Here is a 14,337-nt window from a genome sequence, read left to right on the forward strand (position 1 = left end):
GTACCTTTAACCTTTCTTGACCTTCCCAACCCTGTATATGACGCAGGCGCATATAAGCAGTAGCTACTTTTGCGCGGGAAAGGAAGGAAATCGTACATCTTGTAAACGAAGAGTTACTACTAACTCGTATAAACTGTAATATTTCGAAAGAAAACAAAATGTCAAGTCCTATGAGACCACCGCCTACACCGAGTAGATCTGATGTTAGGACTCCTCGACGAGCACAAAGATCACCAACAACCCCGTCTTCAGTCAACAGAAATCAAAATGGGAACGTTACTCCTTCCAAGCCAGGTTAGAAAACATTTCCCTTGTTTAGATTTCTATATAAAAAAACTTATTTTTCTGATTTTTCACATTTCAATATCAATCATATTAATTTAATTAATTCAATATTAATTGTAATAGTTTCCAAGATAACACAAGCAATAAATGTTAAACAAAATATTTGTTAAATATTTAAATTATTTGTCAAAACATTAATGTTTATAATGATTTATTTTTTATTTTTATTTATTTGAATGAATGGAATGAAAAGTTTGATGTTAGGTATTTCCAAAACAATGAAATTCATATTTAAATTAAGAATGCATGAAAATGTACACTTTTAAAAAGTGTACTCTTAAATGCAATTAAATTTGTTAAAAGAGTAATATTTAAAGGAAAATTAGATTGCATTGCTAATGTTGATTAAATTTTAGGTCCAAGTAACAACTCCGTGGACACTCCTCTTCGATATGGGAATCGTAAAGCACCAGGAACGGTGGCAGAGTCATCAGAGGGACAGTCTGTGCCGGCATCCTCGCCAAACAGACTTTTACAAACGAGTCCTATTGCCGGAGGAATGAGTGAAATTGATCTCTCATCTCCTTTGAATTATGGAACTCCAAGTTCTCTCGGTTCTATTCGAACTCCCCGAAGTGGAATACGAGGAACTCCTATCAGACAAAGACCGGATATTAGAACTGACAAACGCTTGAGACAAGTGAATGTTGATGAGCCAGTAAGTTGAACAAGAATTAAAAGTACATATTTTTTACATTTTGAAATAATTATATTATTATTAGATTCCAGAGGAAGCGGTTGCAGGAACTTCCGAGAGTGAAAACGCAGGTCCACAACTAGTAATCTGGGGAACGAACGTCGTTGTAAGTCGAGTGAAAGAACAATTCAAAAGATTCGTTACTCGTTTTATTGATCCAGATGCAGAAAATGATGAATTGCCAGAAACGTTGAATTTATCAGAACCTCTGTACTTGCAAAAGCTGAATGAAATTCATACTCTTGAAGATCCTTATTTGAACGTGAATTGTGCACACATTGAAGGCTTCGATGGACAATTGTACGCTCAACTGGTTCGTTATCCTCAGGAAGTGATTCCTGCCCTGGATATGGCAGTGAATGAAATGTTTTTCGAAAAATATCCAGCTGCCGTTCTCGATCATCAGATTCAAGTTCGACCATTCAATGTATCTAAGACTAAGAATATGCGCATGTTGAATCCAGAAGACGTAGATCAATTAATCACAATTTCTGGAATGGTTATCCGAACATCAAACGTTATTCCCGAGATGAGAGAAGCTTTCTTCAAGTGCATCATTTGCTCATTTACAACATTGGTCGAAGTTGATAGGGGTCGTATTGCAGAACCCACAGTTTGCACACATTGCAATAATAATTTTTGCTTCAATTTAGTTCACAATCGGAGTCATTTTTCGGATAAACAAATGATTAAATTGCAAGAGTCGCCCGATGATATGCCTGCTGGTCAAACTCCACACACTGTTTCTCTGTTCGCTCATAATGATATGGTGGATCAAGTTTCTCCTGGAGATCGTGTTGCAATCACTGGCATTTATCGTGGAGTGCCAATGCAAGTTGTTCCAAGGCAATCTAACGTTCGTTCCGTTCTCAAAACGCATCTTGACGTTGTTCACTTCAGAAAGCAAGACTCGAAAAGGTAAATAAACTAAGAATTAATAAATAAAATACATATATTAAATTTTATTAAACATATATTAAAATTTATTAAAGGTTATATGATCAACAAGAAGGAAAAGAACACGCTTTCCCTCCAGAGAGAATTGATCTTTTAAAGCATCTCTCGGAAAAGGAGGACATTTACAGTCGACTCGCTAGGAATATTGCTCCCAGTATTTACGAAAATGACGATATTAAAAAGGGAATTCTTTTGCAATTGTTTGGTGGTACTAAGAAAACTCATATTGCATCAGGAAGGAGTCACTTTCGTTCTGAAATTAACATTTTACTTTGTGGAGATCCTGGAACCAGTAAATCTCAACTTTTGCAGTTTGCCTTCAACTTAGTTCCTCGATCTCAATATAGCAGTGGAAAAGGTATGCATCATTTTTATTTCTCAATAACAAAATTGTTTATAAATTCATTTATTTCTTGTGCGAAGAAAAACATTTGACTATTAAATAAGTAAAGTGTTTGTAAAGAGCCCAAAAATTATAAAGCTAAATGCCATAAAAGAGAAGAAAAAATGTTGAATTTTAAGAAATGTCACTTTTTCGAAATAAAAAAAGTTCAAAATGCTTTAAACTATTTAATATCTATTATGTATCTGTTTAACATCTATTGGTATATTATTTATAATATGATAAATAATATATTCTCTAATAAATAATATATTCTAATATATTCTATTTTTAATATCTATTATGTATCTGTTTAACATCTATTGGTATATTATTTATAATATGATAAATAATCTATTAACATAATTTGAATCAGTTAAAACTCATGGTTTTAATTGACAATCAGCAGTGACTGACTTTTTGCTTCTGAATCAGTTAAAAATTATCATTACCAAAAATTGAAAAATCCGAATTTCTTAAAATTCAACATTTTTTCCTCTCTTTAATGGCATTTGGCTTTACTATTTTTGTGCTTTTGGAAAATACTTTACTTATTTAATAGTCTCGACTCTTTGGTAAAAAATCTAAAATTATCGAAAATTTCCAAAAATTAAAAAATCCGAATTTCTTAAAATTCAACATTTTTTCCTCTCTTTAATGGCATTTGGCTTTACTATTTTTGTGCTTTTGGAAAATACTTTACTTATTTAATACTCTCGACTCTTTGGTAAAAAATCTAAAATTATCGAAAATTTCCAAAAATTAAAAAATCCGAATTTCTTAAAATTCAACATTATTTCCTTTTTTTTATAGGATTTAGCTCCATTATTTTTGTGCTTTTAGAAAATACTTTACTTAATTAATAGTCTCGACTCTTTGGTAAAAAATCTAAAATTATCGAAAATTTCCAAAAATTAAAAAATCCGAATTTCTTAAAATTCAACATTTTTTCCTCTCTTTAATGGCATTTGGCTTTACTATTTTTGTGCTTTTGGAAAATACTTTACTTATTTAATACTCTCGACTCTTTGGTAAAAAATCTAAAATTATCGAAAATTTCCAAAAATTAAAAAATCCGAATTTCTTAAAATTCAACATTATTTCCTTTTTTTTATAGGATTAAGCTCCATTATTTTTGTGCTTTTAGAAAATACTTTACTTATTTAATAGTCTCGACTCTTTGGTAAAAAATCTAAAGTTATCGAAAATTTCCAAAAATTCAAAAATCCGAATTTCTTAAAATTCAACATTTTTTCCTCTCTTTAATGGCATTTGGCTTTACTATTTTTGTGCTTTTGGAAAATACTTTACTTATTTAATACTCTCGACTCTTTGGTAAAAAATCTAAAATTATCGAAAATTTCCAAAAATTAAAAAATCCGAATTTCTTAAAATTCAACATTTTTTCCTCTCTTTAATGGCATTTGGCTTTACTATTTTTGTGCTTTTGGAAAATACTTTACTTATTTAATACTCTCGACTCTTTGGTAAAAAATCTAAAATTATCGAAAATTTCCAAAAATTAAAAAATCCGAATTTCTTAAAATTCAACATTATTTCCTTTTTTTTATAGGATTAAGCTCCATTATTTTTGTGCTTTTAGAAAATACTTTACTTATTTAATAGTCTCGACTCTTTGGTAAAAAATCTAAAGTTATCGAAAATTTCCAAAAATTAAAAAATCCGAATTTCTTAAAATTCAACATTTTTTCCTCTCTTTAATGGCATTTGGCTTTACTATTTTTGTGCTTTTGGAAAATACTTTACTTATTTAATACTCTCGACTCTTTGGTAAAAAATCTAAAATTATCGAAAATTTCCAAAAATTAAAAAATCCGAATTTCTTAAAATTCAACATTTATTCCTCTCTTTTATGGGATTTAGATTCATTATTTTTGTGCTTTTGGAAAATACTTTACTTATTAAATTGTCTCGACTCTTTGGTAAAAAATCTAAAATTATCGAAAATTTCCAAAAATTAAAAAATCCGAATTTCTTAAAATTCAACATTATTTCCTTTTTTTTATAGGATTGAGCTCCATTATTTTTGTGCTTTTAGAAAATACTTTACTTAATTAATAGTCTCGACTCTTTGGTAAAAAATCTAAAATTATCGAAAATTTCCAAAAATTAAAAAATCCGAATTTCTTAAAATTCAACATTTTTTCCTCTCTTTAATGGCATTTGGCTTTACTATTTTTGTGCTTTTGGAAAATACTTTACTTATTTAATACTCTCGACTCTTTGGTAAAAAATCTAAAATTATCGAAAATTTCCAAAAATTAAAAAATCCGAATTTCTTAAAATTCAACATTTTTTCCTCTCTTTAATGGCATTTGGCTTTACTATTTTTGTGCTTTTGGAAAATACTTTACTTATTTAATACTCTCGACTCTTTGGTAAAAAATCTAAAATTATCGAAAATTTCCAAAAATTAAAAAATCCGAATTTCTTAAAATTCAACATTATTTCCTTTTTTTATAGGATTTAGCTCCATTATTTTTGTGCTTTTAGAAAATACTTTACTTAATTAATAGTCTCGACTCTTTGGTAAAAAATCTAAAATTATCGAAAATTTCCAAAAATTAAAAAATCCGAATTTCTTAAAATTCAACATTTTTTCCTCTCTTTAATGGCATTTGGCTTTACTATTTTTGTGCTTTTGGAAAATACTTTACTTATTTAATAGTCTCGACTGTTTGGTAAAAAATCTAAAATTATCGAAAATTTCCAAAAATTAAAAAATCCGAATTTCTTAAAATTCAACATTTATTCCTCTCTTTTATGGGATTTAGATTCATTATTTTTGTGCTTTTGGAAAATACTTTACTTATTAAATTGTCTCGACTCTTTGGTAAAAAATCTTAAATTATCGAAAATTACCAAAAATTAAAAAATCCGAATTTCTTAAAATTCAACATTTTTTCCTCTCTTTAATGGCATTTGGCTTTACTATTTTTGTGCTTTTGGAAAATACTTTACTTATTTAATACTCTCGACTCTTTGGTAAAAAATCTAAAATTATCGAAAATTTCCAAAAATTAAAAAATCCGAATTTCTTAAAATTCAATATTTTTTCCTCTCTTTAATGGCATTTGGCTTTACTATTTTTGTGCTTTTGGAAAATACTTTACTTATTTAATACTCTCGACTCTTTGGTAAAAAATCTAAAATTATCGAAAATTTCCAAAAATTAAAAAATCCGAATTTCTTAAAATTCAACATTTATTCCTCTCTTTTATGGGATTTAGATTTATTATTTTTGTGCTTTTGGAAAATACTTTACTTATTAAATTGTCTCGACTCTTTGGTAAAAAATCTAAAATTATCGAAAATTTCCAAAAATTAAAAAATCCGAATTTCTTAAAATTCAACATTATTTCCTTTTTTTTATAGGATTTAGCTCCATTATTTTTGTGCTTTTAGAAAATACTTTACTTAATTAATAGTCTCGACTCTTTGGTAAAAAATCTAAAATTATCGAAAATTTCCAAAAATTAAAAAATCCGAATTTCTTAAAATTCAACATTTTTTCCTCTCTTTAATGGCATTTGGCTTTACTATTTTTGTGCTTTTGGAAAATACTTTACTTATTTAATACTCTCGACTCTTTGGTAAAAAATCTAAAATTATCGAAAATTTCCAAAAATTAAAAAATCCGAATTTCTTAAAATTCAACATTTTTTCCTCTCTTTAATGGCATTTGGCTTTACTATTTTTGTGCTTTTGGAAAATACTTTACTTATTTAATACTCTCGACTCTTTGGTAAAAAATCTAAAATTATCGAAAATTTCCAAAAATTGAAAAATCCGAATTTCTTAAAATTCAACATTTATTCCTCTCTTTTATGGGATTTAGATTCATTATTTTTGTGCTTTTGGAAAATACTTTACTTATTTAATACTCTCGACTCTTTGGTAAAAAATCTAAAATTATCGAAAATTTCCAAAAATTAAAAAATCCGAATTTCTTAAAATTCAACATTATTTCCTTTTTTTTATAGGATTTAGCTCCATTATTTTTGTGCTTTTAGAAAATACTTTACTTATTTAATAGTCTCGACTCTTTGGTAAAAAATCTAAAATTATCGAAAATTTCCAAAAATTAAAAAATCCGAATTTCTTAAAATTCAACATTTTTTCCTCTCTTTAATGGCATTTGGCTTTACTATTTTTGTGCTTTTGGAAAATACTTTACTTATTTAATACTCTCGACTCTTTGGTAAAAAATCTAAAATTATCGAAAATTTCCAAAAATTAAAAAATCCGAATTTCTTAAAATTCAACATTTTTTCCTCTCTTTAATGGCATTTGGCTTTACTATTTTTGTGCTTTTGGAAAATACTTTACTTATTTAATACTCTCGACTCTTTGGTAAAAAATCTAAAATTATCGAAAATTTCCAAAAATTAAAAAATCCGAATTTCTTAAAATTCAACATTATTTCCTTTTTTTATAGGATTTAGCTCCATTATTTTTGTGCTTTTAGAAAATACTTTACTTATTTAATAGTCTCGACTCTTTGGTAAAAAATCTAAAATTATCGAAAATTTCCAAAAATTAAAAAATCCGAATTTCTTAAAATTCAACATTATTTCCTTTTTTTTATAGGATTTAGCTCCATTATTTTTGTGCTTTTAGAAAATACTTTACTTATTTAATAGTCTCGACTCTTTGGTAAAAAATCTAAAGTTATCGAAAATTTCCAAAAATTAAAAAATCCGAATTTCTTAAAATTCAACATTTTTTCCTCTCTTTAATGGCATTTGGCTTTACTATTTTTGTGCTTTTGGAAAATACTTTACTTATTTAATACTCTCGACTCTTTGGTAAAAAATCTAAAATAATCGAAAATTTCCAAAAATTAAAAAATCCGAATTTCTTAAAATTCAACATTTATTCCTCTCTTTTATGGGATTTAGCTCCATTATTTTTGTGCTTTTAGAAAATACTTTACTTAATTAATAGTCTCGACTCTTTGGTAAAAAATCTAAAATTATCGAAAATTTCCAAAAATTAAAAAATCCGAATTTCTTAAAATTCAACATTTTTTCCTCTCTTTAATGGCATTTGGCTTTACTATTTTTGTGCTTTTGGAAAATACTTTACTTATTTAATACTCTCGACTCTTTGGTAAAAAATCTAAAATTATCGAAAATTTCCAAAAATTAAAAAATCCGAATTTCTTAAAATTCAACATTATTTCCTTTTTTTATAGGATTTAGCTCCATTATTTTTGTGCTTTTAGAAAATACTTTACTTAATTAATAGTCTCGACTCTTTGGTAAAAAATCTAAAATTATCGAAAATTTCCAAAAATTAAAAAATCCGAATTTCTTAAAATTCAACATTTATTCCTCTCTTTTATGGGATTTAGATTCATTATTTTTGTGCTTTTGGAAAATACTTTACTTATTAAATTGTCTCGAATCTTTGGTAAAAAATCTTAAATTATCGAAAATTACCAAAAATTAAAAAATCCGAATTTCTTAAAATTCAACATTTTTTCCTTTTTTTTATAGGATTTAGCTCCATTATTTTTGTGCTTTTAGAAAATACTTTACTTATTTAATAGTCTCGACTCTTTGGTAAAAAATCTAAAATTATCGAAAATTTCCAAAAATTAAAAAATCCGAATTTCTTAAAATTCAACATTTTTTCCTCTCTTTAATGGCATTTGGCTTTACTATTTTTGTGCTTTTGGAAAATACTTTACTTATTTAATACTCTCGACTCTTTGGTAAAAAATCTAAAATAATCGAAAATTTCCAAAAATTAAAAAATCCGAATTTCTTAAAATTCAACATTTATTCCTCTCTTTTATGGGATTTAGATTCATTATTTTTGTGCTTTTGGAAAATACTTTACTTATTTAATACTCTCGACTCTTTGGTAAAAAATCTAAAATTATCGAAAATTTCCAAAAATTAAAAAATCCGAATTTCTTAAAATTCAACATTTTTTCCTCTCTTTAATGGCATTTGGCTTTACTATTTTTGTGCTTTTGGAAAATACTTTACTTATTTAATACTCTCGACTCTTTGGTAAAAAATCTAAAATTATCGAAAATTTCCAAAAATTAAAAAATCCGAATTTCTTAAAATTCAACATTTTTTCCTCTCTTTAATGGCATTTGGCTTTACTATTTTTGTGCTTTTGGAAAATACTTTACTTATTTAATACTCTCGACTCTTTGGTAAAAAATCTAAAATTATCGAAAATTTCCAAAAATTAAAAAATCCGAATTTCTTAAAATTCAACATTATTTCCCTTTTTTTTATAGGATTTAGCTCCATTATTTTTGTGCTTTTGGAAAATACTTTACTTATTTAATACTCTCGACTCTTTGGTAAAAAATCTAAAATTATCGAAAATTTCCAAAAATTAAAAAATCCGAATTTTTTAAAATTCAACATTATTTCCCTTTTTTTAAAGGATTTAGCTCCATTATTTTTGTGCTTTTGGAAAATACTTTACTTATTTAATAGTCTCGACTCTTTGGTAAAAAATCTAAAATTATCGAAAATTTCCAAAAATTAAAAAATCCGAATTTCTTAAAATTCAACATTTTTTCCTCTCTTTAATGGCATTTGGCTTTACTATTTTTGTGCTTTTGGAAAATACTTTACTTATTTAATACTCTCGACTCTTTGGTAAAAAATCTAAAATTATCGAAAATTTCCAAAAATTAAAAAATCCGAATTTCTTAAAATTCAACATTATTTCCCTTTTTTTATAGGATTTAGCTCCATTATTTTTGTGCTTTTGGAAAATACTTTACTTATTTAATAGTCTCGACTCTTTGGTAAAAAATCTAAAATTATCGAAAATTTCCAAAAATTAAAAAATCCGAATTTCTTAAAATTCAACATTATTTCCCTTTTTTTTATAGGATTTAGCTCCATTATTTTTGTGCTTTTGGAAAATACGTTACTTATTTAATAGTCTCGACTCTTTGGTAAAAAATCTAAAATTATCGAAAATTTCCAAAAATTAAAAAATCCGAATTTCTTAAAATTCAACATTTTTTCCTCTCTTTAATGGCATTTGGCTTTACTATTTTTGTGCTTTTGGAAAATACTTTACTTATTTAATACTCTCGACTCTTTGGTAAAAAATCTAAAATTATCGAAAATTTCCAAAAATTAAAAAATCCGAATTTCTTAAAATTCAACATTTTTTCCTCTCTTTAATGGCATTTGGCTTTACTATTTTTGTGCTTTTGGAAAATACTTTACTTATTTAATACTCTCGACTCTTTGGTAAAAAATCTAAAATTATCGAAAATTTCCAAAAATTAAAAAATCCGAATTTCTTAAAATTCAACATTATTTCCCTTTTTTTATAGGATTTAGCTCCATTATTTTTGTGCTTTTGGAAAATACTTTACTTATTTAATAGTCTCGACTCTTTGGTAAAAAATCTAAAATTATCGAAAATTTCCAAAAATTAAAAAATCCGAATTTCTTAAAATTCAACATTTTTTCCTCTCTTTAATGGCATTTGGCTTTACTATTTTTGTGCTTTTGGAAAATACTTTACTTATTTAATAGTCTCGACTCTTTGGTAAAAAATCTAAAATTATCGAAAATTTCCAAAAATTAAAAAATCCGAATTTCTTAAAATTCAACATTTTTTCCTCTCTTTAATGGCATTTGGCTTTACTATTTTTGTGCTTTTGGAAAATACTTTACTTATTTAATACTCTCGACTCTTTGGTAAAAAATCTAAAATTATCGAAAATTTCCAAAAATTAAAAAATCCGAATTTCTTAAAATTCAACATTTTTTCCTCTCTTTAATGGCATTTGGCTTTACTATTTTTGTGCTTTTGGAAAATACTTTACTTATTTAATACTCTCGACTCTTTGGTAAAAAATCTAAAATTATCGAAAATTTCCAAAAATTAAAAAATCCGAATTTCTTAAAATTCAACATTTTTTCCTCTCTTTAATGGCATTTGGCTTTACTATTTTTGTGCTTTTGGAAAATACTTTACTTATTTAATACTCTCGACTCTTTGGTAAAAAATCTAAAATTATCGAAAATTTCCAAAAATTAAAAAATCCGAATTTCTTAAAATTCAACATTATTTCCCTTTTTTTTATAGGATTTAGCTCCATTATTTTTGTGCTTTTGGAAAATACGTTACTTATTTAATAGTCTCGACTCTTTGGTAAAAAATCTAAAATTATCGAAAATTTCCAAAAATTAAAAAATCCGAATTTCTTAAAATTCAACATTTTTTCCTCTCTTTAATGGCATTTGGCTTTACTATTTTTGTGCTTTTAGAAAATACTTTACTTAATTAATAGTCTCGACTCTTTGGTAAAAAATCTAAAATTATCGAAAATTTCCAAAAATTAAAAAATCCGAATTTCTTAAAATTCAACATTTTTTCCTCTCTTTAATGGCATTTGGCTTTACTATTTTTGTGCTTTTGGAAAATACTTTACTTATTTAATAGTCTCGACTCTTTGGTAAAAAATCTAAAATTATCGAAAATTTCCAAAAATTAAAAAATCCGAATTTCTTAAAATTCAACATTTTTTCCTCTCTTTAATGGCATTTGGCTTTACTATTTTTGTGCTTTTGGAAAATACTTTACTTATTTAATACTCTCGACTCTTTGGTAAAAAATCTAAAATTATCGAAAATTTCCAAAAATTAAAAAATCCGAATTTCTTAAAATTCAACATTATTTCCTTTTTTTTATAGGATTTAGCTCCATTATTTTTGTGCTTTTAGAAAATACTTTACTTAATTAATAGTCTCGACTCTTTGGTAAAAAATCTAAAATTATCGAAAATTTCCAAAAATTAAAAAATCCGAATTTCTTAAAATTCAACATTTTTTCCTCTCTTTAATGGCATTTGGCTTTACTATTTTTGTGCTTTTGGAAAATACTTTACTTATTTAATACTCTCGACTCTTTGGTAAAAAATCTAAAATTATCGAAAATTTCCAAAAATTAAAAAATCCGAATTTCTTAAAATTCAACATTATTTCCTTTTTTTTATAGGATTTAGCTCCATTATTTTTGTGCTTTTAGAAAATACTTTACTTAATTAATAGTCTCGTTTAATTTTATTAAAATTGTTTTTAAACAATTGAATTCTTTTGGGTAATTTTTTTATAATAGTAGATATTGAAAATCATTGAAATGAGGAAATTTTTTGAAAATAATTGTATTTTGAAGAAGAATTTTTTTATATAGAAAAATAAAAATTGGAAGTTTGTCGAGATTTTTTTTAATTTTTGTGAACATAATTGAATTCTGTGATAAGAATTTTATTACTTTTGAAAATAATTGAATTTCTACTTGTAACTTCTTTAGAATTTAATTTCTTTTAGTGTTTTTAACTAAAATTTTTCCATTATTTTTAATAATTAATTAAATATATATTGACAAATTAAACTAATTTTAGAAGATTTTGAATAATTAAAATTTTTTGCAAAAATTCTAAGTTTTTTCGAATTATTGAAATTAATTATTATTGAAATTTCATAAAATTTCAATTTGAAACCGCCTGAAGTTTATTTATTAATGAAAATTGTAAACTCAACTTTTTTTAAATTGAATTACTTTTGAAATATTTAAGTAAAATTATTCATTAGATAATTTATAAGTCATTATTTTATGATATAGTTGTTCAAGATTTAAATAATATTTAAAAAGAAATTTTTGTCAGAAATTGAAAAAATTGAAGATTTTGTATTAGAATTGGTAATTTTATATGAATCAAACAAAAAAGACAGAATTCAGAATTTTCTTAGGAAATTTAAAAATTTAAATTTTTTGCAGTACTTTTAATAAAAATTCCTGACTTTTCCCTGAATTCTCTGTGTCAGAATATATGATACAGAGGGAAATTTTTATTAAAAATAAATTTGTTTTTCAATTTTTCCAACAGGATCCAGTGCTGTTGGTTTAACGGCATACGTGACGAAAGATCCGGAAACTCGTCAGTTAGTTTTGCAAACCGGAGCTTTAGTTTTAGCTGACAATGGAATTTGTTGCATTGACGAATTCGACAAGATGAATGAAAGTACACGATCAGTTTTACACGAGGTTATGGAACAGCAAACTTTAAGTATCGCGAAGGCTGGAATTATCTGTCAGTTAAATGCCAGAACAAGTATTCTCGCTGCTGCAAATCCCTGCGAGTCTCAATGGAATCCCCGAAAAACGGTACAATATTATTTGCACTAGTCATTCATTCATTTATTTATTTCTATTATTTTTACAATTTTCTTTTTTTTCCTACAGGTTGTGGAGAATGTTTTGCTTCCACACACATTATTATCTCGATTCGATTTAATATTCTTGATGTTGGATCCACAAAATGACACTTTCGACAGGAGGCTTGGCAAGCACATGGTGTCGTTGTACTATAAAGGGGAGCCGGAAGTGGAAGACGAATTGATAGACATGAGCGTTTTGCGCGACTACATTGCCTATGCTAAGGAACACATTAAACCAGTTCTCAGCGAAGAAGCTCAGCAGAGATTGGTGCAGGCTTATGTTGATATGCGAAGAGTTGGAAGTGGTCGGGGACAAATAACAGCGTATCCTCGACAACTTGAGTCATTAATTAGACTTTCGGAAGGACATGCGAAAATTCGTTTCAGTGAATCAGTTGAAGTGGTGGATGTTGAAGAGGCTTGGCGGTAAATAAAAATTATTTTACATCGAAAATATTATTTTTCAATTAAATACAATTTTTCTTAAAATTTCTGTTAATAGTCTACATCGAGAAGCACTTAAACAAGCGGCTACTGATCCCATCACCGGAAGGATTGACATTAATATTTTAACAACGGGAGTTTCTGAAGGTGAAAGGAAACGACAACTTTTACTCACTAACGCTGTGAAGAAGATTATTGAAGAAAAAGACACACTTCGCACTTTGTCCTATCAAAAACTTTTCGCTGAAATTAGAAGCACTTCTGAAACTGTAAGTAGTATTTAAAAATATTTTATTCTTCTCAAAAAATGAATTTTTTAAAACTTAATAGTATCAGTAGTTTGTCTTTAATATTTTCAATTGTATGTATATTCTCTTTTCAGTTTGTGACAAAAGAAATGTTTGACGATGCACTGAGAAATCTACAGGATGAAGATGTAATAAAAATACTGAGTAAGAATACAATTCGTCTGTTAAAAAATAAGGAATAACTTTCTAGAAAGTAGTTATTGCTTTTTTAATATTATTCTTTAATTAAAATTCTTTTCATGTCTATTTGACGAATATTTCGTTTCTAATACAACATACGATAATTTTTTATCCAATTTTATGTATCAGGATTCAATTTTAGTTTTAAAAGAATAAATTTTTTATACTACTTTTTATTAAATTAGTATTTACTAAAAATTGTCCTTTTCCATAAGTGACAAAAAAAAAAGTTGATAAAATCATTTTCGTTACAATATTCTCACTTTTTTATTTGATAAAACTAAAGAATTTTTGAATAATTCTTGTTTTCCGTTACTATCATATAAAAGCGTTATTTTAATATTTTTGAAATACCTACGAATGGGAGACATTATTGTACTACCTGTTTTGTATTGAATGAGCGTTGGGACCGTCCAGGTGGGCTCAAAAAGGTTGTTAAAAACTAAAAATGCAAAGCAGTCGAGAAATAAGCGTTCGGTTTGTAATCCCTTTCTACTAATGGACAAAATTTTTTCTTTTACTTCTACCTGACAATAAATTAGTTACATTCAAAATTTTAGGAGTATGTAGGAGACAATCTTTGTAACATTATTCATTGCCATTCTGTTTTAAAATTACAATAGAACGTAGAATTTCCTCAATTATTGCATTTTAACAAACTACTTATATTTATTTTTGTTGAATTCATATAATTTTGATTTAAATTAAAAATCTCTGTTTTAGTAACTTTTTTCTGTTGAATGAAAATGATTGTGTTCTTTTTTAAAATCGATTTAAATT

At 26.2% G+C, this 14,337-nt stretch overlaps 1 protein-coding gene across 1 annotated transcript; it reads left to right on the forward strand.

The window, feature by feature from the left end:
• Positions 1–49: 49 nt before the first annotated feature.
• Positions 50–13,733, forward strand: LOC122500225 (DNA replication licensing factor MCM4). Its single transcript, XM_043609036.1, has 8 exons — positions 50–294; positions 702–1,003; positions 1,068–1,960; positions 2,035–2,357; positions 12,295–12,572; positions 12,651–13,051; positions 13,128–13,338; positions 13,452–13,733. The coding sequence occupies exons 1-8, from the start codon at positions 159–161 to the stop codon at positions 13,557–13,559; spliced, it is 2,652 nt and encodes an 883-aa protein (XP_043464971.1). The 5' UTR covers positions 50–158; the 3' UTR covers positions 13,560–13,733.
• The last annotated feature ends 604 nt before the right edge of the window (positions 13,734–14,337 follow it).

Source organism: Leptopilina heterotoma, unplaced genomic scaffold, assembly GCF_015476425.1.
Source record: "Leptopilina heterotoma isolate Lh14 unplaced genomic scaffold, ASM1547642v1 Lhet_182, whole genome shotgun sequence".
Classification (NCBI taxonomy): domain Eukaryota; kingdom Metazoa; phylum Arthropoda; class Insecta; order Hymenoptera; family Figitidae; genus Leptopilina; species Leptopilina heterotoma.